Below are 25,397 nucleotides of genomic sequence, written 5' to 3'. Positions count from 1 at the left end.
CTCAGTGAGGATGTACATACAGGTCTTCTGTATCAAGCAGTCTTCACTTGGTTTCTACATCATCATTAGCAGAAATCCAGGTCTTTAACAGGTCGGGATTTTACTGTTTTGGAGCTCACACATATGAGATAAATGGTCCTCAGAGTCTGACACCTCTGTTATGTTTTTTCAGATGAAAATGAGCAAAAAAGATGACATAACAGGTCAGACACACTTTAATTGGTTTCACTGTTTTATTTGAGTTGTGTCTAAAGCACAGTGACGGCTTGTCACTAAACAAAATAATTGTGTAATGATGAAGCTCTTTAATATCTGCTGAAAACATCAGTGAGGAGGAAAAGTGAGCTCTGGAACAAACTATCGCTGCAAGAATTCAAAAACTATCTCTGGGAGTTTTGGTTTGATCACATAAAACATACAAAAAAATAAATAACAGAGGCTTTGGAGTGTTTGAGGGAGGATTAGAGGATCACTGCTTTGGATACAGGAATACAGATGTAACGTTAGTGTAACTGCAGAGTAAAAAAGTTTTCACAAAGATTTCCCTAATAAAAAAAATCTACTCTGAACTCCTAAAGATTTCATCAGAGGAGTCCAGCTCAAGGCACAACAGGATCACACACACGTCACTCTTCAGACCGAACAGGAGCCTTCAGGTCGACTCAACAGCTGCAACCTGGTTTCTCTAAAAGGACCTGAGACATGGTGACTTCACTGAAGAGTACCTGAAGAGTTACCTAAAATTCATACATCGCCTTGCAGCTTGAACATGAGGAGAATAATCAAAAGTGTTAAAAGAAAGAGATTGTGCACAATAACCAGTCTTCTGAAAATTAAAACAACTTCACAACCTGCTTTTCTTTAAATCTCCAGCAGGGAGCGATGCTGCTGGTGGATTAAAGAGACCTGAAGGAACACACGGCTTCTTCTCTGTGATTTTTTCCCTCAGTAAACATTTTCTCAACAACTTTATGGTCCCAGTCTGAAGTTTTAAGTCTTCTCCACTAAAATATGATGTCCATTTAGCCAATTCTGGACCTATTATTAATTCATTTAAACCATAAAACAGGGTATGATTCAGGGAGTTGTTGCTCTGTGACCTGTCAGCTAGGACATAAGTAGAGTTATCCTCCCTCTCGTTTCAAATGCAAACTTAAGGCTTCAAAACATTTAACTGAAAACAAAACGGCCTGTGGTCTGCGTGGGTCCTGTTCAGTCTGAACTACTCAGTGATCATGTGTGCTGCCTTTCTCAGTTCATGGGTCCACAAAGGACACAGCGATGTAGCGCACGCCGGCGGTGGTAGGAAGGCCTTCATGGTAGTGGGTGAGGCGGCCTGGGTGCATGATGGCCCAGCCTTTCCGGGGAGCAGAGACGGAGCAGTCGTAGCGGAGGAACCTGCATCCACCTCCCTGCAGCCACAACACATCACAGGTTACCAAAACAGCCACTCGTCTTCCTCCTTGTTAACGTCAAGCTGCATTTTAACAAGTCTGACACAGGTGAGTCCTACAGACAGGTACATTTACAGTAAAGACTTTTCCACTACTGGTGCATAACAAAACCTGATGCTGCTTGTCAAAACACAAGTCATGTTTTTCATTTGTTGCAAAGATGAGACTTCTTGCTGCTATTTCAATGTCCCTGACTGACTATGGTGTTGTTTTCTAATTGCATGCATCATCTCAAAGCCTTCCCTCTCTGGATACTGTTTACTATGAAGCTCTGAGGTTCATCACAAATCTTGAGTCTCTGATTAATCTGAGCCCCCTGTATGCTTGAATCGGCTGGTCTGCATTGTCTACCTGAAGACAAAATCACTGCATCCCCTTATTCATAAGACAGTTCTTCACTTGCTTCTTATTTATTTAATTTTATTAATATGACAGATATTTGAAGCTACAGTCTTGTCTCCCGTCTGCATCTTGAAATAAGAAGAAGAGTTGTAGGTACGTTGCTGGAAAAAGATTTGCGTGTGAGGGGGCCGGTCTCTTAACATGTTTTTAAAACTCGATGGAAGGAAGATTGTTGGAAGAGGATGCATCAGACTGTAGATGCTTTGGCTCATGACTGTCTTCTGTCATGTGATCCAGGACATATTCACCTGCTGATCTCGGCCAGGACCCTCTTGTAAAAGAGGTTTTTAATCTCAATGTGGCTTTTCTGGGTTAATAAACTTAAATGACAAATAATAAATACATTTAGATAAGTTTAAAATTATTACATTTATTAGATAATTAAATTTTGATGCTTGCTTTCCTGGTTTAATAAACTTGAATAAAATAAAATAAAATAAGTGAATTAATATATTTAATTTCCAATCTCAGTGACCTTTCTTGGTTTAATATACCTAAACAATTTTTAATAAATAAAAAATACTTAAATAACTACATAAATACATACATAAATAAATTAAAAAATTTTTTTAAGTGAGGCTTCCCTGGTTTGATGAACTTTAATGAAATAACACAAAGTAAGTGTATTCATATATTTAATTTTTAATCTCAGTGAGGCTTTCTTGGTTTAATAAACTTAAAATATATATATATATATATAAAAAAAAAAATCCTTTAGTAAGTACATCAATACGTTAAAATAAAATATATATTTTTTATTTCAGTGAGGCTTTCCTGGTTAAATTAACTTTAATAAAATAAATAAATAGATGAATGCATAAATAAATACAGTGAAATAAAATACAATTAATTAATTAATTTTGATTTTAATCTCAGTGCAGCTTTCCCGTTTTTTTAAACTTAAATAAGATTTATCAAATTAAATACATACAATTGATTAATCAATTAAATGTAATTTAATTAAATGTAATTAAATTCCGCAGAGCAGATCCAGCTCCACCTGCCTTCATCCTCCTAAGGTAAAACCTCTAAGTTGTCTCACGATGACTTTCTTTGAGGAGGTAAAAATACAAACTGTGAAGACGAACAGCTGTATTATTTCCATGGTTAGGAATAATTTGTATATTTTCCAGTTTGATCTCATGATCACAACTGTTGCCCAAAATAAAAAATGTTCTCCCTCAACAGAGTCATTCATGAGGTAGTTTAGTCTTTCTGTTGTCTCACGTCTCATTTGTAAACACAGAGAAGAATTCAACGCCAAATCTTCACATGATTCTTTAAAAATGACCAACAGCTCAAAGGCTGTTAAGCTCCTGCAGTGGAAAAGGACTGATAATAACTGATAATGTAAACTAAAATAATAGTACGATGTGTTGGTTGTCGTAGCTTAAAGTACACAAACTTCTGAAACTTCATGTGTTCATGGAGCTAATGTATCAGAGACAGTCAAAATCAAAAATGTTCATACTATAAACAGTATAAATGCATTTTAGCGTTATATATATACATTATAAAATAAACCATCTCTGCTGTGTGATTAGTCCTCTTTGTTGAAGATGCAGGGAAAAACATGGATGCAACATTCAAAAATGCTCCTCGCTGCAGCTCCATGTGTCGTGCAAAGATGATAGACTCACAGACAGAGGCATGACACAAATGGAAAGTTTGAAACACCAGGGATGAATGTCAACATGCCAGAAATATGATGGCATACATTTATAATGATATGAGTCTCATGTCAGCATCATGCTCCCTCAAACCCTGAGTGCTGCTCGTCGTCTTTGTGAAAAAGCTGCTTTTGTTTGTGTTTACTGAGAAACTGCAGATCGTTTTAACACAATTTAAAGCAGATTTCACATCAATCAATTTACATGACCAGCTGCATGATTAATGGTATCATGTTTTGAGAATACTGTAAAAGGCGTTGTTCAGACTGTGAGCCCAAATGTAGTTTTGGTCACATCCAGACTGAATCAGGGAGTCTGGATGGCAAAAACGTTCAGTGGCAACCTCATCACTGTAGGTCTGTCTCAGAATCTCTCCTCTGTTCCTTGTTTTTTCTTAGAGAAATGGTCTTATTGTGCAGCAGCAAATTCTTGATATTTTTTATAACAAAATAAATGCTGGGCCTTGTTTAGCTTAGCATCAACGGACGTGCTGGACTCCAGCGGCAACTACTACTTCTACTATTACTACTACTATTCGTCTCATCACTATCATCTCTCTCTCTCTCTCCCCCTTTTCAACCCTAACTCGGTCGAGGAAGATGTCTATCTAACATGAGTCTGGTTCTGCTCAAGGTTTCTGCCTGTTAAAGAAAGTTTGTCCAAATACGATCGATTGATTGATCAACCTCTGCAGTGTGTTTGGAAATATGTCTGTCAGGGTCCTGCAGCTTTCACATTCCTCCTGCTGACACCTCATGTTTTGTCATCTTTTTAAAGATTCAGTAGGTCTGGTTGTATGTCATGCAAACTTAGTTTTTAAGTCTTTATCTTGTTGGTTGTGCATCCCAGCAAACAGCAGCCTTAGACTGAACATGAGTGATGTCTGCACAGTCGTGGCCCCTCCCATAACTTGCTCCTCACAGAGTAATCTGCTTTAGTAATCTGCTTCCAGAACAGTGAAGGAAGTAATTCCTGTGGCCATCAGACTGTACAACTCCTCCCTCTGATGACTGAACTATATCCTATACTCTGTGCAATAACCGTGCAATACACTGTGCAATACACTGTGCAATACACTGTGCAATATCCCTGCCACTTGAACATCCTTGTATATATCTCCTTCATTCCCAGCGCTTTTGTACATAGGTAATTCTAAGTATTCTGCGCTTCTGTATATACTTTATTATTATTATTATTATTATTATTTATTTTTAAATACTTTTTTATTTTATCATTATTTTAATTTATTCATATCTATATCTTATTTTATTCCTTCTTCTATTAATATTGTACTTTCCTACATACTGTTTATAAGAGCTCTGTAATGACTGAATTTCCCTCCCTGGGATAAATAAAGTATTTCTGATTCTGATTCTGGTTTAAAGAGTCTACAGTCTGGACAAAGCCTTCATGCTCTCGTAGGAGGTTGTAACCACAGGCTGCCTGTTTGAAACGTCTGATTTCTACCAACCTCTACACACACTCACCTGGTAATCACGGCCCCCTTCATTGAGTGCAAGGTTTATAGTGAATGTGGAGGCGTCGTGGTGCGGTCTCAAAAGGGGCTGCTCGTCTGGCTTATATCTAACTACAAAGGCCAACTCAAACTGAGCCTGCAAACACAGACAGAAAGGAGTCATGCAAGCATTCGCACAGACACTGTTCAACACGTGAACGCCCCTCACAGCTCCTGCTCACAAAGAAAAGCTCGATCCCGCTCCAGCATTCAGATCATCCAGAGATGGAGCAGAGAAGCAGAGAGAGAGGTGAGGACCACCTGCATCATCATCATCACCATGTCCCGCAGCTTCTATACCTCCTCCTCATTTACCTGATAGTCAACGTCTTTGCTGTTGAGAGCAATGTTAATAGTGAATGTGGAGGCGTCGTGGTGAGGCGTGAGCAGCGGCTGCTCGTCAGGTTTGTACCTCACCACGAAGTTCAGAGGAGTCGCGCACTGATGAGAGAAGACATGATGGTCAGAGGAGGAACAGGAAGCAGCAGCATGTCGGGAAACCAGGAGGAGGACTGCTGCTGCTTCCTGTCAAGTAACATCAATACATCCATTAATTTATTATCCAGGAGGTCTACAGAGAGTACGAGCTGGTTAGTGCTCCTGCTGTTAATAGAAGAATTAAAGCAACCTGCAGCCTGAAAACATCCGGTGTCTCTGCAGAAACCTGGAGAAACAAACTGTTAAACTTTGACTTCTGCAGCCTCGGCTACTCATCGTGACTCCTACGCTGCAGCATGAGCACTTTGATTAATGCAGAACAAACATTACAATGAAAACTGGAAGAAGCTGCAAACTGGAGAAACAAGGAGAGTCAGGTTAAAGCAGGAATCATCCTGAGCTGTGCATCAACTCCAGAGTGAATGGTTATTTACATTTATTACCCGGCTTTCTTACTGAGCTTCCAGCTGTGTAAGATGCTTGATTCTGATTGGTCACAACCCCATGACAACCCAGTGACAATAGTTATTAACTTTCACTAACATGAGCAACGCCAGCAAAACCAATCACACGTCATATCAAATCAATCCATGGAAAAGAGTTTCAGCACATTAGCTTTGGCTTCTTGACACCATAGACCGTAAGGTTCCGTTAGCATCAAAACAATGTGGCCAAAACGTTAATTTTGGTTATCATGCTGACATTTGCCTCATCTATTTTTAAAGGTGTGTGAACCGCAGAGCTCAGAGAAGGAGAGCTGAATGAGGACAGTTTCATGTTAAATCGACGCAGATAAGAATCCATCACCATGGAACCCTAACTGACGAGGAATCACTGGGACTATTTTTAAAAAATTGTAAACATAAATCACTTTAAATCAATAAAATAAACTTTTAATTAATATTTTTTGCCAAAATGTCTGTATCTTCAGTTGGTAGCCAGGTAATAAGCAGGATAATGTATGGTTACCTTCAGACCCCTCCACAAGAACCCCCTGCTAACCATACATTATCCCTTACTTGAACATCAATGTTTGTAGCCCTCAGAGGTCAGAAGTCTTACCTTGGTATAATATCCAGGGTACATTTTCTCAGTCACAGGCGCGATGAAATCCAGCAGGAACTTGTGCCACTCTTTCTCAAAGTTGATCTGGTTCATGTGGATGTCGATCGTCGGGACATTCTCATAGCCTCCCTGGATTCTAACGTCCTAAAGGCACGAGAAAAAGAGTCACTTCAACCTCCATCATGCACAAAAGTGACTGAAAACTCTTTGATTATTCTGTCAGCTGGTATTTTGATTGTAACGTAATAAATATGTGAGACAGTCAACATTTGCAGACCCTTAAAGGAGAGGATATCAGCTGCACAGGCAGAGCCTGCTACACATCAGGTGGTGACGGCAGGTATGCGAGGGCCCTTTCATCACCGCTTGAGACTTTAATTACAACTCTTTCTTGTTTTTAAATTTAACATTTATTTTTACATTATTTTGAATCACCTACTGTCTTTATTTATTCTGTTAAATCAACTATTTTCTTATAATACATATATATTTATTTTATCATTTTAATTTGAATGTATATTTTCTGTTTATGTGCTTAAACCTGAAAAAGCTAAATAATCTCTTTTTCTGTTAAACGTAAAGAAAAACATTTACTTCTTTTCAGTTTGGCTTTAATATGGGGTTTCATTAATCAAATTTTTTGATTAATCTTAATATTGTTCTGTTGCTTTATTGCTATTTTTAGATATTTTATTTATCTCTTTTTTATGTATTTATTTTAACTATTTATATCAACATTGGATTTTTTATGCTTCAATTTTTTTTAATTTATTTTTACTATTTTACTTTTATTATTTTAATCACATTAATTTTTATAGCTATTGCCGTGCATTCATCTCTACTTTTAAATCCATCTCTGCTTTAATACTGGCCTCGTCATTATTATTGAAGCACTTTGAATTTCACTTGATTTGTATTACAGCTCCTCTATAAATAACGCTTGACTGATTATCATAAGACACCTGCCGTGTTTAAATTAAATATGTTATTTCTGACTGCTCGTGATTGTTTACTTTGAATCTTTAGATTCCTCTGCAGATGTGAAATGTTTATGATAGCATACCGTATTTCCTCCTCCTGACCATTTCCCAAAGTGCTCCATTTCTTCCACGATGTGGTCACAGGCAACGTCCGAGAAAATGGGGAACCAGTAAACATCCGGACATGGCTGAGGACAGAGGACAGGGAACATGTCTGTTAAAACTTCTGTGTTTCAAACCTTCAAGTTTCAACAAGTGACGTCTTCCTGAGAGAGTTGTGGACTCGTGTTTGTACTCACGGTTTCTATGAGTTTGTCTTTCATTAGGTACGTGTAGTTCTCATGGATGTATCGCTCCTGCCAGTCCTGAAACAAACACACATCAAACAGCTAAGCACACCAGGATCACACTCTCTGTTGTAAAACTCAGCAGACAGTAAAACGTAAGCGGCTGATGTTCTCACCACGGGGTTCTGGAAGATCTGCCACAGGTCGTTGTGAAGGTGACTGGTCTGGTAGTTCTCTGTTGACAGGATGCGGCCAAACGTGTGCACATTGCTGACATACATGAAGATTCCCTGACACAAAGATTCACAACAACAGGTCAGATAATAAAACAGACTGTTTTAATTCATCGTATCACATGAATGTATTTTGTTGACATCGAATCAGACAGATAAATGATCAGAAGGCGTGAGTAAACCAGAATTCTATCTCCTTTATCTCACACTGACCTTGCTGCGGACATTGTGGCAGTACGCCATGTCAGGGTCTAATATCTGAGAGGTGAACAGCTCATGGTCTGTGAGCTCTGATCTCAGGAGGCTGGCTTTCATCAGGTACACACTGGACAGGTATGGGACGTTCCACACACCCCTGAAACATGATCACTCTTAAAGTGAGTATCGTTTTATAACTTTTATTTGATTGAGAAAATGGACTTACAAAAACCAAAGTTAACTTACATTCTGCGTCCTTGAACGATGTCCACGTAGTCCTCGGAGCGAGCGTAGTATCCCTCCGCACTCAGAGCTCCCCAGAAGTTACTCCACAGACGACCAGCTCGGGTTATCATTGGTGCAACAATGGGACTGAGGGACAATTTAAAGAGTCTTTATATTTCTTCTCATGTTGAGATACAGAGAGAGAGAAAGAGAGAGAGAGAGAGAGAGAGAGAGAGAGAGAGAGAGAGAGAGAGAGAGAGAGAGAGAAGCAAAAACAAGCTGACATTGTTGATTCAGCGTTGGTGAAAGTACTCACAGGTTTTGTTCGATGAGTATTTTCAGCGTGTTCTCGTTCTTTAAGACCACTTCGATGTCCAGGCTGAAGAAGAACTCACAGTCTTTGTCCTTTCGACACATGTCACTGAAAGAAAACAAGACTTTTTAACAAAAACAACACTGGTGAAATGCTGAGGGCTTACCTACATTTCTAGTCCACTCATTACTTCAGATGAAGGTTAGAAGAGACTTACACGCCCAGATTTCTGGCCTCAGCTCCGTCTATCACCTCCTGAGGCTGGATGACCTTTATGTCCTGATACAGTCTCCCATGTTCCTTAAGGAACAAGCTCACCTGAGGCACATGATGAGGTTCCTGCAGGTCAGAGAGGAAACATAAATGTTAGCTGTGACAGAAGCTCTGACAGAGATAGATTTTCATCCATAACTCATAACAGCAGCCTACGGGAAATCTGAGCTTCAAATTATAAATCCATCAATCCTGAAACTTTGATTCACTCTGCAGCACTGAGTGCAGGCCCTGAAGCTCCCAGCATGCATTAGTGGTGCAAACATAAAGTGTCATGTTGCTTTAAAATAATTCAATGTGGATCCAGATTTTTTTGACAAACTGGTGAAACTCAAGGATTTGCTGTTGTACTGTCAGTTAACATATCCTGTTTCAATTAAATAACATTTCTATTCATGAAAGTGTATAATGTACTTTTTTTTTTTATAACAACAGTTGCTTAAAGCCTCGTGGACACGACCCAAATTAAAGTCAACCATGAAAGATCATCTACTTAATGTTAAACAACTGTTTTTACAAACCTCATATTTAAGGAAATTTGCTTTTTGGGAAATTTCAACAGATTTTTTTTTATTTTGGAACAATTTATTTGTAACGTTTGAGATATATTTTTAAGTTTTTAAAGGAAATTATCAGGATTTTAAAACATAATAATAATTGGGGAAGGTTTTGTGTACTTTTTCAGGATCTTACAAGAATGTTTGAACTTTTAGATCTATATTGTTGGGAAATTTTCAGTAAACTGTTAGAAACGTTTTAAAATTTCCAACAGTACTTCTCAGGATATTGTACAAACGTTTATGTGGAAATTCTCAAAAGCTCTTTAAAATTGGAATGGGCATATTTAAGAAACTTTACAAAATTTCAATTGCAATTTTCAGGAGTTTTTAATAGTATTTGGGGGGAATTTTCTATGAAATTTAACAGAAACTTTCTGTCAAGTAAAAAAAATAAATCAGGAGTATATTATTGGAATTTTTTAAAAACTGTTTAAAATGTTACTGGAAAGTTTTTAATTTTTTAAATTACAACAAAAAATTCTCAAGAAATTGAATGTAACCTCATTGGAAATTTTCAGGCGGTCTTGGAATCTGGCGTTTGAAGTTCCAAAAACAAAAGTGATAACATTTTTAGGAGTTTTCATCAGCATAATTCCAGATTTTTTAGGAATATTTTTTAATTTTATACGGACATTTTTACAAAACTCTGATGAAACTTTGATGAAATTATCCTGAAACTTAAAGGGAAAGTTCTGAACTCTCAATCAAACTATTTAAAGATTTTCTAGGAAATATTCAGGAATTTTTGGAAGCTTTCAGATACTTCAGGGACTTTTAAATGATAAATTTATAGTACTGGAAAAGTGAGTACCTCTGATTCAACCTCTGAGACATTACCAAACTTCTCTTTTCAGGCCCTCTAAAGATTATTTTTAATCCCTGTAGTCTCTCATGTTTGAATACAACTTTAAAATCAGAACGGTTCTCTTTGCCTTCTTCCAAAGTAAAGTGTTTAAACATCGTGTTAACTCATGACCTGAGTACTTTCAGGTCAGATCAGATGGATCAGGTTTCTGTATGAAATCTTACCTGGATGTGGATGAACAGTTTGAGTTTGTCTTTTGGATACTGGAGTTTCAGCAGGCGTTCAAAAAACACAGAGACGAAGGGAGTCGGCTGCTCGATGAAGATGCCGATCACCACCATCGGGTACTCACTCTCCTACAGGGTGAAACAACAAGAAGCATTAAAAGAGGAAACAAACATCAAGACATACAGCACATGACGGGATCAGTATGTGTCCAGACCTTCAGAGCCGTGAGGGGGCGGAGATCCTCATTACACACCGTGCAGCCCGTCTCAAATGTCCAGGTGTTTGGGATGTAGTTCCCCAGGTAGTTAATCTGGAGCTGGAAAATACATGAGTGTGTTCTTACAGATTATCACATCTCAGCTCTACTTTAGCATATTCAAGCCAAGATCGGTAAAGTCATAAGGTGTATATCTTTTCCCACAGGAGGGCACCAGATCCACACAAGGTCAAAGTCCCTTACAGCAGCTTAGACTAAATAAATGCGAGTCAGTCTTTTGGAAGCGGACGCTTTGAGGACCACAATAAGATTTCTTCTGACAGTTAGCATTTTCAAGATCCTCTGTTTGGTCTCTACATCTTCAGACATCACACTCTGGTCTTTTAGTTCAGTTCACTAACAGCTGTTTAATGTCTCTGCTTAAAATCAGCATGATAACCCCGCCTCCTCTGATGAATAACTCCGCCTTCTTTAGAGTCACTTTGTTCTGGACAATCACTGCGTCTCTCCTTCTTTCATCCCCTTGCTGCTGTGGCTGTGAGTTATGATCCCACTTTTTTCAAACGTATTTCAATGGAAAAAAATGTCTATTCGAGTCAGAATGGAACTGAATTTTTTTGGAAATACTTCAAAAAATAAATATGCTTATGGACAGGCTACTAATGGCTTCAAATTTCACTCTTTTTTTTTCATTCCACGCAGAGGGAGCTGCAAATTTAAAGGTGACATATCATGCAAAATTGACTTTTTAATGGTTCTTTACCTGAAATATGTGTCCCTGGCATGTCTGCAAACCCCCCGAGAATGAAAAAAATCCATTCTGCCCCTGTTCTGATTTCTCCACCTTTCTGTAAATGTGTGTGAAACGAGCCGTTTCAGACTTCCGTGTTTTTGTTACGTAACAACAATATCCGGTCTGTCACGGAGTCAGAGCTCGGAGCTTGTTCAGCCCATAGACTGTATAAAATAATACTGAATCCCCCCTCCGTTTTTCATTACCTGCACACATGTGTGCTAACAAGGAGCTTAGGAGGGAGGCATGCTAGTTGTAGGCTGTCTTAATAAACACAAAGGTCGGTTTTACTCCCCACGTCTGCAGATTTGAAGATCTAGTGGATGATTTTTATTTATCATGGATAAGTGCTAGCGCTAATTAGCATAGCCACATAGCTATATGTTCGTAGCTGTAGCTGTAGCTGTAGCTGTAGCTATAGCTGTAGCTATAGCTGTAGCTATAGCTGTAGCTATATTTTTAGCTGATAAATAAAACAAGAAACACTAAATCTGTGACCAATCGTTCAGAAAGGTCCTGCTACAGGCGCCTCTCCGTCAGGATCAGATTCAGAGGGTCGAAGTAACGTGATCTCTGAGCAGCCGTGTATATTCAGCCAACATGTAAACATTAGATCAACGTGCTGGAGAGCCGAGGCCACATCCACTTCCGGAGGGGGCGTGGTCAGAGGGAAAACAGAGTGTTCTGATGAGGAATGAAGAAGAGGACTTTTCAGGCATGCCAAAATCTGATTTCAAAGTGTTTTTTTGAGCATAAACTTTAAAGACATGTTTTGGGGACCTCTTAGACCAATATATATTGATGAAAAAAGCGTGATATGTCCCCTTTAAAAGCCTTTTTACCCATCTCCATTCTGATCTTTGGCACAGATAGCAAGGAAAGGTCCTTCTGCTTGATGAAGGTAAAAAGGTATGAAGGAAAAAGCTTTAAATGGACTTATAAATAAGGATACGTCAGTGTTTTAGTCTACGTGCCAACAAGGAGGACCGACCAACATGTTCATAAAGCGAACAATGATGAGTGAGTGCCTTAAAGTTAGTGATAAACCTCAGTGCTCTGTGATAGACAGAGTCCAGAGCATGTAAACTCTGGGAGGAGACACGCATATACAAGACGTCACTATAATCCAGCACAGACAGAAAAGTGGAAGAGACCTGCCTCCTCTTAAAATGAAAAGTAGGACAGGGTTTGTTGGTTTCGATTTAGCATTTGAGAACAGCATTCGTTTTGTTTTGTCTGCATTTAAGACCAGTTTTAAATCACACACATTTTGTTGAAGGGGTTAAAAGTAGTCAGTAATTGAGAGAGAGCTAGGATGGGAGAGGATGCCGAGCAGCACATTACTGTGTCATCGACGTAGAAATGAAAGTTAGCATTTGGGACATTTTGGCTAATTTGATTTATGTAAATAATAAATAGCAGTGGACCCAACACAGGCATCTGACTTTTGTGCAAACTTGTTGCAATTCAGCTAAAATAATCTGCACCATGCACACTTGAGCAGTAAGTGCAACACTTGCTATTCATGCAGCATAGAACATTTGCCAGCTTGCTTATTTTTTATCTTTGTGTGATTTGTGGATAATAATATTGACATCATACCAAGAATAATACACCTTTCTATACAGCTCTGACATCTTTATTTGTAGAATATTTCATAAATATGGAAACAATTATACTTCATTAAACTGAAACTGTCTGTATCTGCTTCTGATTTCGGTTTAAACCTGATATGAAAGAAACCTGAGATGAAATAAGAGGAACTATGCGACAAGGCAAACTCACATGGAGAGAGAGCGAGCACACAGATTGTCAGGGGTGATGTCTTTAAAGTGAGTTATTGGAAATGTGTCTGCATTTTTCTCATTTTCTGACTTAGGATTAAATGTTAAAGAATATGTTAAACATGCATTCGCCAGAATTAAACTTCTGCAGCTCAGGATCGCGCTATAGCTGGCATGCAGCCTTCATCCCGGGGTTTGTTAGGTCCTTACCTTTGTTGGTCCGTTGCCATGAATGATGACAGGAAGCGTATCATATAGCACATTTCTGGCACGTACTCGTCCATCCTCAAACTTCAGCACCACCTCATCTGGAAACACACACACACGCACACACACACACACACACACACACACACACACACACACACACACACACACACACACACACACACACACACACACACACACACACACACACACACACAGTCAGGAGTGTAGCCTGAGGCGCTGTTACAGGTTAATCCCACCATGTCTGGGTGTGGAGAATAATCTCAGGCAGGAGGTGGAGGGCAGTGGAGAGGAATCTGACTTTTAACCTGTTCTTATTTTACTCTTTAAATGAAACATCTCTGCAGCATAGAGAAGAACTGATGAGTCAGAGAGAGTCCGTTCATCTCCGTCTAGACTCTCTGCCAACTTTGACACTTTGGCCTCACACACAACTCATAAATTCCTTCCTTCGCCTCAGAGGAGAAAAATTCTGCCGGCAACGAGGAGAGAGCAGCTCAAGTCTAAACGTGCCGCCCTGCTTGAATCACAGCAACTCTAAATCTGTCTGCTGTGCAGCCTGTGAGGTCTGACTTCACCGCAAGTTTACTATAACGATGAATCAGACAAATATTTATGTTAGAGACACAAAAAGTCTGGAGCTGCAGAAGAGGTTGCAGCGTGTTGTCTGACAGATTTGGACTTTGCTTAATTTTCCATTGTGACATCTTTATATGGAGGGGAAATGTAGAGTACATCAGGTCATACTGTGACTGTGCTGCTCAACATGTGTCGCTGAATTCCTCTGCTGTTCTCTAAGATGTTGCTACATGCGGGAGATGAGAGGAGACGTACAGTTTCCTAAAGGTGTTATTTATAAGAAGGGTGCACTTAACATTTCTAACATAGCTGCAGAGTAAAACAACAAACGTTCCTCTCTGAACTGAAATGCTGAATCAAAGTCTCACCGAGGGCTCCATGGAGGTTCTGGAACAATCTGCATTTGGTGTCCAGTGTGATGTTTACTGATTTCTGAAACACAGAGGAACATTGTTTCTAAAAAAAGCTGCACAAACAAATTAAAGACTGAGGGAAAATTAAAGGGGTCAAACATTTGAAAACTTGTAATTTTTTGTGCACATGGTGCCTCGTTAAAGTATTTCTAGAACATTAAGTACAGTGCACTGACGAAAATGCATGAACTCTTCAAATTATTTGAATGACCCGGTTTGTACATGCTTAAACATTTAGATCTGCTGATGAAGTCTGACTGCAAGTCACAGATTGAGATGAAGTCACGTCCCTAGTTTCTTTAAATCTCTTGTCGAACCGTGGGCGTGCTTTTGCAAAAGTTTGACATGTCTTCTTTTAGGTTTAGTTCTACTTTTTTTTTATTATTATTATTTTAAAGATAAGATAAGATAAAATAAGATACTGCTTTATTCATCCCGCAATGTGGAAATTAAAGTCATATTTTTGGGGAAATTTCTCCTTTACTGATAGGACAGCTGAAGAGAGACAGGAAATGTGAGGAGCAGAGAGTGAGGGAAGGCATGCAGCAAATGGTCGAGGCCCGGAGTCTGAACCAGCAACCTCTGCGAAGAGGACTATAGCCTCTGTATATGGGGTGCACTCAAACCGCTAGGCCAACAGCACCCCACATTTAGCTCTACTTTAATTTAATTGGTTGAGTAAATTTTTGGGTATTTTCTTCCTCTGTGTTTTGATACAGAGGCTGCAGCTCAGAGCAGACACCCTTTCATCACCTTACGTCTCTGCAGGGCTCAAGCACCAAATCTTGAATTCATAAACTCGTCTATCCTGATTGAATGGCGTCTACTGTCTCAATGGTGTTTAGACTGAGTGCAGCTGAAGGCAAAAGGCCCACATGTGCTGTGTTCAGTAACTTTATTAGTCAGGTGTGTCATACAAGCAACATAAATCAAACCAATAACGGTGTCATCTCTCATCTCCTTTAAAAGCAAGGTGCAGCTGCACCTGCTGCATTGCTGTTTAAGTAGAATTGGAGGCAGAGAGGAAAAATCATGGGTACTGTGGAGGTTGATAATGAGCGATGAAAGCTGTGCTGTACGGCAGGCGAAAGGTCAGTTTCTTTTATTTATAAAGTTAATGTCAGTCTTCTTTAAACCACTGTTTTTGTTTTCTGTAAACTGCCTGCACATGTTGAAAATTAAAAGCCTGGCAGGAAGAGGAGGATTTATACGCACTGTGCTACTAGAAGACTTTTAATGCAAAACATCTGCAGAAAGTGCTGAGTTACATTTACAGCAGTGTGAGCGAACCTGCACAACGAGAGTGAGAAGAAAGGACTTATTAAAAACCGCCTGAGTCCCCTTTAAAGCTCGAGCTTTAAAATGGTTATTATTTTGAATTCATCAAGTCAAGTTGTGAGGATGAAAATCAGGAGCAGGTGAGAAAACATGTGAGTATATTAGAATAATAAAAATAAGTGTCAGTCTGTCTCAAATAAAGGCTTGGCTCTCTATTGTGTTACATCATGGCACAATGATGTTGCTCATATTTTGGAGGCGTCGTTATCTTCTGTGAATTTTGCATGAAATAAATAAGATAAATTAGTGCAGGCCAGGGTTATAGATCTTACTCTCTTTGCAGGATCGATGTAAACCTTGGTGAAGAACAACTGGTCACTGTCGTTGTCTTTTCCTGTCCAATCAGAAACCATCTCTTTAACGTTCGGGAGGTAGCCAATGAAACCTGAGGACAGAAGAAGAAGCAAAGGACACAGAACGTTAAGGCTTCTACCTTAAACTTTTCTCAGTTGCATATTCATGAAAAATAAACTCGGTCGTTTTGTTTCTGAACCCAAACACCACAAGAGAACCTCCTCTGCTGTGACTAATGAGCACTGCTGACTCCAGACCTGCTGTTTCCAGGCTATAAAACGTAAATGCACACGCTCCTTCCAACACACATCTGGCACGTCATTAAAGCAGGACCGACAGCCACATCAGCAACTCGTGAACATGAAAGTGTTGAAAGAAGAACATGCATTGTGTGTTTGTTGTGAGGACGGTGATGTCAGCAGAAAGGTGATAATTAACTTGATTTATTACAATCGGATATTCAATAATTATCATGTGAAGGCTTTGTTTGTGAGATGTTAAGGATAAAGATGCCTGAACGTTACCTTCTGTACTGTCTAAACTTGTTTTGGACTTTCCTGTGAGGAGTTCTTAAGCGGTTACAAAACATACTGAGATTAATAGACGTCTCTTTGTGCCCTAATGTCATCAAACAAGGTCATCCACATATAGACTGACATTTTGTATGCCGTTATTCTTAATGTTTAAACCTCTGGCAGGGAGAAGGTGTCAGCTGAAGTCACAAAACATCCTTTGTATACATTTTCCACATCACTCTGAGGTCGTATCTGAAGTGACGTTTTGAAGCCAAACGATTGCAGGCGCCATATTGGAATGCTTACTCAAGCTAGTCTCTAAAAGTAGTATGAGAGGTCACTCCAGTTCTTAGATCCCTACACTGGCTTCCTGGCTGTCAGAGAATAGCCTTAAAAGTCCTGCTGATGGTTTATAAAGCACTGAATGGTTTAGGCCCAAAATACATTGCTGATCTGCTGCTACTTTATGAACCATCTGGACCTGAGGTCATCAGGTACTGGTCTGCTTTCAGTCCCTAGAGTCAGAACGAAACATGGTGAAGCAGCGTTTAGTCATTATGCACCACATATCTGGAACACACTCCCTGAAAGCTGTAGGTCTGCTCCAACTCTCACCTCTTTTAAATCAAACACTAAGACTTTTTTATTTGCCACTGCCTTTCTATCTTAGCTCATTTTAACTCACTTTAAATGCAAAATTTAATGTGATTTTTTGAGATATTCTAATTTTCCATTTCTTTTCTGTTTTATCATATTTGTCATTTTAATTATGTTCTTTTATGCTTGTCTGAATGTTACCCATGTCAATGTAAAGCACATTGAGTTGCCCTTGTGTATGAAATGCGCTATACAAATAAAGCTGCCTTGCCTTGCCTTGCCTATAAGGGTTCTGAAGTTGCAACAAATGTAAGAAAATAACTTCCTGCTCATATTCTTTTTTTATTCTTCTTTTCTCAATGAATGTTTTGTCAGAAAGAAATATTATTAATCTTCATGTTTCCGATTCTTTAACTCTTATCTCCTCCTCATGCTTCCTCAGCTCTGCTCTCCTGCTCTCTCCTGGACCGTTACATCATGAAAACATTGTCTCTGTTTGAGGGAGAGTTTTATTGTGTGGGTGGACTTCCACCTCAACCTCACTAAACCACTCTCTAACAATGAGGACAACCTTCCAGGTTATTTATAGCTACCTAAGGCAACGTATACAACAGGTTTACGTACCTCCCGACCCCAGGAACCTGTTCCCCTCCCTGACGTGGGGGTGTTTGTCCTCCAGGTGTCTGTCTGGCCAGATCAGCGTCTCGGAGGAGAACACCACCTTGTGTTTGGCCTGCTGGAACTTCTTCAGAAGCTCTTTAGGGCCCGAGGCGAAAACCACATCGAAGCTGTGTGGAGCAGGGAGGGAAAGTAGAAAAACTTTACTTTGCTTTGTGGCTCAGCGGTGTGAGAGGCCAGTGGCATGGTTAGATCAAATTAAAGGGTGGAATTCATAAGATGCCAGTGTTCTTAATTTGGAGGGTTAAGTTGCCAGTGGTTGTGTTTACTGGTACGGCGGGCAATACACACGCTGCTTTTATTTCAGTGATTGTTTCAGAGTGTTGGCAAGTTTACTGCAAAGACCAGAGGTTGTCACTTGGTTTCTATTAGTTTTGTTTATATTGCAGATCTGTAACAAAGCTCACAACCGTGCTTACTGATATTTGTATGTGATGATGTAGTGTATTAATTATGTCATTTATTGGTCTCCAGAGAGATGTTTAGAAGCCTAAAGATAGTGGTTGGTGGAGAGGTGGAGCTGAGGTGGGCTTTAAGCCTCCTGGCAAACAGCTACAACATGCCCACGCCCCTGATTATGCAAATGTAGTATAACTCCTAGCCTTAACATCATCAAAGCCCTCCTTGTTTTTTTTAGAGAGGCTGTAAACATGTTACATTTTGCTGTAAAGTCTGCATTTTAATGCCGGCTCTAAAGGATTTTGGAGCCAGCCTCCAGTGGACAGTAGAGGAACTGCATCTCTATGGACTTCCACATTGGCTTCATGTCTCAGTGCTGGAGATGCTACGTCTGTGTGATTTACAGTGCCTTGCAAAAGTATTCATACCCCTTGAACTTGCCCACATTATGTCACGATACAAGCACAAACCTAAATGTATTCTATTGGGATTGTATGTGATAGACCAACACAAAGTGGTGCATAAATGTGAAGTGGAAGGAAAATTATACATGGTGTTCATGATATTTTACAAATAAAAATTGGAAAAGTGTGGCGTGCATATGAATTCAGCCCCACTGAGTCAACACTTTGTTGAACCACCTTTCACTGCAATTACATCTGCAAGTATTTTGGGGTATGTCTCTACCAGCTTTACACATCTAGACTGCAATTTTTGCCCATTCTTCTTAGCAAAATAGCTCCAGTTCAGTCAGATTGGAGAAGGGAGCATCTGTGAACAGCAATTTTCAGGTCTTGCCAGATTCTTAATAAGATTTAAGTCTGGTCTTTGACTGGTCCATTCTAGCACATGAACACACTTTGATCTAAACTATTCAATTGTAGCACTGGTGGGGTCGTTGTCCTGCTGGAAGGTGAACCTCCTCCCCAGTCTCACATATTTTGCAGCCTCTAACAGGTTTTCTTCCAGGATAGCCCACGTTTCCTGTCTCTCTTCAGCAGTCCTATTAAATAAAGGCCAAAAAAATCCCCAAATCCTGGGACGAATTGGTCCCACTTTGAAGCCTCTGAGACATCGAAGGCACTGAAGAGGCCTGATCTGCTGCACGCCAGGTTTACAGTTCAACTAATATCTAAGCAAACCTCTGCTCGTGGTCTCTCAGGTCTTGTAGGCTCTGACAAGCCAGCTCATGAGTCAATGAGTTACACAGAACAAGATCAGTCTAATTCTCAAGACTCAAATTAAACACTAAAATGTTGAACTGCAGGAGAAGGATTTTTGTGTCCCAGCAGACAACACAAGATCTGATTCCCTTGACACAAAAAAAAGGTTTGGGATTACTGCAGAGAATGAGCTCTGATGCAAACTAGATTATGATTTCTACAAGAAGATATCCTCTTTTAAGAAACTCCTGATCACATGACAACAGTGTGTTTTTATTTCAGACATCATAAGCTTCTAAACTCTCTACCGCTGTGTTTACTGGCATCGTTTTGTGTCCCTGATCATTATGAGAAAACTGTCTGGAGCTTGTGTTCACCGCAGACACTCTCTCAGGTATCAAACCACAAACAGCTCACTAACTTTGACAGAAATGAGGGAACCAAAATTGCACAAAAATAATAACCCCAGAAGTGTTTTCTTTCTGTGATTGTTCTCCTCCTCAGGGGAAGAGAGACAGTCAGATAAACTTTAACCAGCGTTGAAGTGAAAGTGTAGCAGGGCTGGGTTTTTGTGCATATTGAGTTCAAGCTGCTTCAAACCGTTTTGACTCAGAGGAAAGTACTGTGATGTTTGAGCTGAATTTAGATCAAAATGAATTCAGGATGAGATAACACACATTCACTCCCTCTTTGTAGCTATTGTTTCCTACACTTTATAAAGAATATGCATTAGGAGATATCATAGTAATGCTGCAAACAATATCAACTGGTGAGTCCATGCACAATGTGTTAAAGTCTGCAGACTCTTCAGTGTTAATACGGTCTCCGTCAGGTGTGGTGTAAACTCTACCTGTCGATAAAGAGGATGACTTTGTCCTCAGCCTTCATCTCCTCCAGAGCTGCTTTCAGGAGTCGAACTTTCTGCCCTCCGCCTGGAGCTGACATGTAGCCGCCTCCCTCCCATTTCTCACCCCGACCGAGGACCTGGAACACAAACACGTTGATCAAAGATGTTCATCCTCCATCTTTACCCTTAAATAAAAATCTGTTATCTGACTAACTCACTTTGAATCACATGAATCGTCTGAAATGTAAAGACAACAACTGGGATTTGCTAAAATGTAACATTTCTGTCTCATAATTTAGACTTTTTTTCACAGTTTCAACTTTTTTATCATAATTTTGAAAAAGTATTTCATTAGTAATCTTACAATGTGGGGAGTTTATATATTCTGATTTACCATCTCCCAGTTGAGACTTTTTTCCAGGATTTTTACAATTCATCTTTAAAATGTGACTTTTTATGATATCCTTTTTTGACATTTCACTTCATATTTATGATTCTCATAATCTTGACTCTTATCTCAGTTTTTTGAGTTTTAATCTCATAATTTCACTTTAAATCTCACAATTTGGACTTTCTTTCAAATCATTTCATCTTTTCCCTTCATATTTAAGACTCACTTTATTATAATTTTGACATCTATCTCCATTTTAAATATTTGAACTCATAATTTTGAGCTTCTTCAAACAGTTTTATCTTTTTAATCATAATTCTGATAAGGCCTCTACTAAATATAACTTTGAATCTCTTAATCGAGGCTAAAACATTTGATGTCAAATTTGGTTTCTTATTCTCATAATTGTAATTTTTTTCTCATATTTTTGAGTTTCTTTCTTACAATTTGAATTTGATCTGATAAATGTTACTCCTTTTCACATTATTTTAAGCATTTATCTCATAATTTAGCTTTTTCTCTCACTATTTAGATTTTTCCCCTAACTTATCGATGGCTTTCTTTCTTATAATTTCACCTTTTTTCAGATATTTGTTGATTTTTTTCGCTTCACAACTTTTAACTTAGTACCAATGACTAATTTTCTCATATTTTCGACTTTTTATATCATAAATTAGAATATTTTTCATATATATTACTAACTGTCTCATCATTTTGACCTTTTTTACTTACAATTAGACTTTCTGTCTCGTATGTCTGACTCCATGTCTTGTTATTTTTATGTTTTAGACTTTTATCTCATACTTACGACTTCTTATCACATGATTCAGGGTTTTCATCTATTAGTTTTGATTCTTTATCTCATAATTCTGACTTACTATCTCAAAATGGTTATCTATTTTTTTTTAACCTCTGCTAAGTCTTCACTCATGAAATGTATCATACAGGCAGAAATGTGTTTCCTCAAAGCTTTGACTAAAATAAGTGATTTTTAAATGATAGATGAGGCTCTTGATGAATAGACAGCAGAGAGGAACCTGCTGCAGGGTTCTTACCTTCACAGTGTAGTTAAAATGTTTTGCAGACCCCAAGAACCGCCTGAAGCCATCGGTCTCTTTTGTTGCTACTGTCAGGACCAGAAGTTTGTCTGGAGGACAAGAAAATAAGGAGGAATTCAGGAGAGGTGATACTGTACTTGGAAATTTTTATTTTAGCCTTCAGCTTTAAACAACATTCAGACTGTCGGCCTGAACTGACAGCGTCTGTGATGAATGTTTGAATGTGAAAACCGGTGTGAGCTTCAGGGTCATAAAAGTCTGAACACGAGCATGAATAAATATCAGAGCTGCAGCATTAGATCAAAATAGATCAAAATCAGGCTTCATTATTAAAGATATAATGGTGCTTTTACAGGTGCACATCCAATAAGTGTCATAACAGTGGTTGCATGATGTTAGATGAGTGTTGAGCTTTGAAAAAGACGTGTTAGGGGTATTGTTTTATCAGGTAGTGGTTTGCAGTTTTACAATCATGACTAGTTTAAAGTTACGTTTTCTGTGCCACACACACTCAGAGTATCTGACATTATCTTATTTTAGGATTTGCACATATTAGAATCAAGTTTTTGCCGTGTAGGTTTTCACGCATGAGGAATCTGTTGTGTTGTTTTGGTGCAAAAAATAACACTGAGGTGGAACATGCAGAAGAACATTACTCCTACTGTCAAGGAACTTCAGTAGAATACTTAAAGAGTAGAAACTGAATGGATGCATGAAAACAAAAATGGTAAACAAGTTTTTCTAGATGTTTTAGTCATCAAAAAAAGGCATATGTCAGCTCTGTCTATTAGCTAGGAAAATCCCAGATTTTGGCAAAAATTTAGATACACTTTGTAAATATATTTCCAATAGGCTAATTTCATCAGTTTTTATTTTGCTTTGATAAAAACAAGATCAGATATAAAACACCACGTTTACACTCTGAATCCAACCTTCACTGTAAGTCTTTATTGTTCCTGGCTGCAGTTTGATGCTCTTATTGTTTCCTTTCAAAAGACGAATTATACTGAAAAATAAATAAATCACCCTTCCAGCTTTTCATCTATCTTATCTCTATAAAATAAATCTGTTTAACCTGTTTCCAATAAAGAGAAGATCTTGTTACAAGTCTTTTATAGAGTTTTTGTTCTGCTGTACTTTTGTTTCCTTATTGTTGGACTGGTTAAAGCTGCACTGACTTCCAGAACATTCCTCCTTGAGTCTGCAGTGGAAACTAAACTCTCCTATCCACCAAACCTGCACCACTTTTTTATTTCTAAAGAGAGCTCTTCTTAAGAAAGCTCACAGATAATTTATGACAGTGTGGACTGTAGGGGCAGCTACAGCAGTGTGAATGAGCATGATGCAGGGGTGGAAAGTCAGAATAACACTGTGTGGAAATATCCTGTATGTGTTTAAGTTTAAGCAACAATGCAGTTAAAGGTGCAAAAGTATAAGCATGACAGGGATTGCAGATATCAAAAATAAAATGTGCACTGTAGTTTGTTTTTGAGTTATTATTACCGCCACATACATGTGTTCATGTTTTAGTTCTGCAGCAGGTAAAAGCAGAGTTACTTTTAGTTGGTTTTTGCACATTTTCACATCTGTATGTCAAATATGTTGCTTGATTGTTAGTTAGATGTGCTAAGTAACTCAAACTTGGCATCAGATAGGGGGTTCAAAAGTGTATAGCTCTGAGAGCTGTTGAAATAAACACTCAAGTAAACTGCAAGTGCTTCAATAAACCTACTTTCTCTCAGTGTGAATATATAGGCTGACTAAACATGATGAAACATCTAATTTTTGTCTAATTCTGCTCCAACAAAATGACCCTTACTGTTCCCTTATTATCTTCACATGTGAGTTGAGCCCACATCTGAGCTGTAAGTCACTTTAATGAATACTAATATATGTGAATGTAGTGATATATGCATAAATAAAGCTCTGACAGCCGTCCACGTCAGCGGCATGGAGGTCATCCACAGCAGCCGCCCGCAGCTTCCTCTGTGCCGTGAGGAGCGGACTTACTATAAAAATCCGCTTATTTTAGTCCTAATGTCACATTTTCAGTCAGAAAACAGCACATTAACATAAAGTACGGAGTTTAACTGACTTTGCTGCATGTAAAACACTATTCGGCTTGCTTACATGGCGACCTGAGCAACGCGTGTGTTAAATCTCAGCTTTTCTGTGAGCCTGTTAAACTCATAACACCGCGCGGCTGAGAGTTTATTTACTGCAAACTGTGCTGGAATGTTCCACAGGCTCGGCCATGTCTCCCTGAGAGGGTCTCCTTCAACATAGGGACTCCCCCAATACAAACAGAATTACTGACTGAATCTAACGCCATTCTTATTTTCTTCAACATGTGGAAACATGACGGTGTCTGTGGTCAGAGGCAGGCTGCAGACACAGACTCACTCCCGGGCAGGCTTACCTTCTCGGATCCGCTGCTCTGCACAGTGAGTCAGGGAGAAAAGTTCACAGAATAAAACAAGTGAAACGGAAAGAAAAGTCCAGAGTCTCATTTTGCAAAAAGTTAAAAACCTTCCAGGAGTCCCTGTGAAGACCGAGCTGTGAGGACTTCAGGCGAGAAAGTGCAGGGAGAAAACTTTCACAGGACTTTGTTGGCTCTGCCTGCACCCCCTTCTCTCTCTCTCTCTCTCTCTCTCTCTCTCTCTCTCTCTCTGTCTCTTTCTCTACTACTCTCTTTCTCTCTCTCCCCCAAAAACAAAAACCTCCTTGTTACAGCCTAAACGTCACCGTAATAACAAGAGTTATAAGTAAAGCACGGTTCTTCAGTCTGTAGTCGTAACACTTCAGATGTTTTATTCTGGTTTGAGTTCTCATAATAAATCCGTATTCGCACCGCCCACATCCTTAAAGGAGGAAAAAACGGGTTAATAATGATCCAGCTGCTCCGTGGACATGAAAACCTGCACGTAGCCTGACCACCGCCCCCATAAACACGCATACACTTGTTTCTTTTCTCAATAAAGACAAATATATAAACTGTAACTTGTCCAGTCAACAAACACATTTTCACTTTATACCGCAGCAGTACATAAACATGCTGTTTCACTGTAACATTTTAAAACCTTTTGTTAACCTGTTTTATGTTGCTCTCTGTTTTAGAGCCCCCAAAGTTTCTAATACCTAACAATTGTATCTTGTTTGCATAAGTTAAATGTATTTTGTGTCAAAATAATAACTTGTTCCAACACGGTATTAGCCTCTGCATACGGGACAATACATTATTCACACTGGAGGATATTGTGCACACAAGATGATTATCTTTTGCATACAAGTTATTTGTCTTGTTTGCACAAGATAAGCAGTGGTGGATGTGCCAAGTGGTGTGCTGGGTGGGGGGCACCCCCTCTGTGCCCTCATGTCTGAAAGAAACCCACTAAAGTGCCTCCTTGGATGAGATCAAACATTACAAATTGCCCTCACTGGTGCCCTTTCATTAGA

General features: G+C 39.0%; 1 protein-coding gene across 1 annotated transcript; it reads right to left on the bottom strand.

Moving 5' to 3' along the window:
• Positions 1-209: 209 nt before the first annotated feature.
• Positions 210-24,918, bottom strand: plod1a (procollagen-lysine, 2-oxoglutarate 5-dioxygenase 1a). The gene is made up of 19 exons (XM_034696476.1): positions 24,361-24,918; positions 21,939-22,030; positions 20,496-20,629; positions 18,030-18,193; positions 16,272-16,384; positions 14,617-14,680; positions 13,652-13,749; positions 10,862-10,963; positions 10,644-10,775; positions 8,999-9,120; positions 8,785-8,889; positions 8,490-8,615; positions 8,259-8,400; positions 7,989-8,102; positions 7,825-7,890; positions 7,609-7,713; positions 6,543-6,689; positions 5,014-5,139; positions 210-1,412 (listed from the first exon to the last, which is right to left on the bottom strand). The coding sequence occupies exons 1-19, from the start codon at positions 24,449-24,451 to the stop codon at positions 1,257-1,259; spliced, it is 2,199 nt and encodes a 732-aa protein (XP_034552367.1). The 5' UTR covers positions 24,452-24,918; the 3' UTR covers positions 210-1,256.
• Positions 24,919-25,397: the final 479 nt, after the last annotated feature.

This window comes from Notolabrus celidotus, chromosome 11 (genome assembly GCF_009762535.1).
Source record: "Notolabrus celidotus isolate fNotCel1 chromosome 11, fNotCel1.pri, whole genome shotgun sequence".
Lineage (NCBI taxonomy): Eukaryota > Metazoa > Chordata > Actinopteri > Labriformes > Labridae > Notolabrus > Notolabrus celidotus.
This window is presented reverse-complemented; position numbering and strand designations above follow the sequence as displayed.

What these genes read in the sequence shown, in the direction of transcription:
- plod1a (XM_034696476.1), bottom strand. Translation starts at nt 24,451, where the DNA reads ATGAGACTCTGGACTTTTCTTTCCGTTTCACTTGTTTTATTCTGTGAA. An exon ending in ATGGCAACGGACCAACAAAG is followed by an intron (nt 10,964 to 13,651) that starts GTAAGGACCTAA and finishes TGTATTTTCCAG; the next exon opens with CTCCAGATTAACTACCTGGG. An exon ending in ATACTCATCGAACAAAACCT is followed by an intron (nt 8,616 to 8,784) that starts GTGAGTACTTTC and finishes ATTGTCCCTCAG; the next exon opens with TCCCATTGTTGCACCAATGA.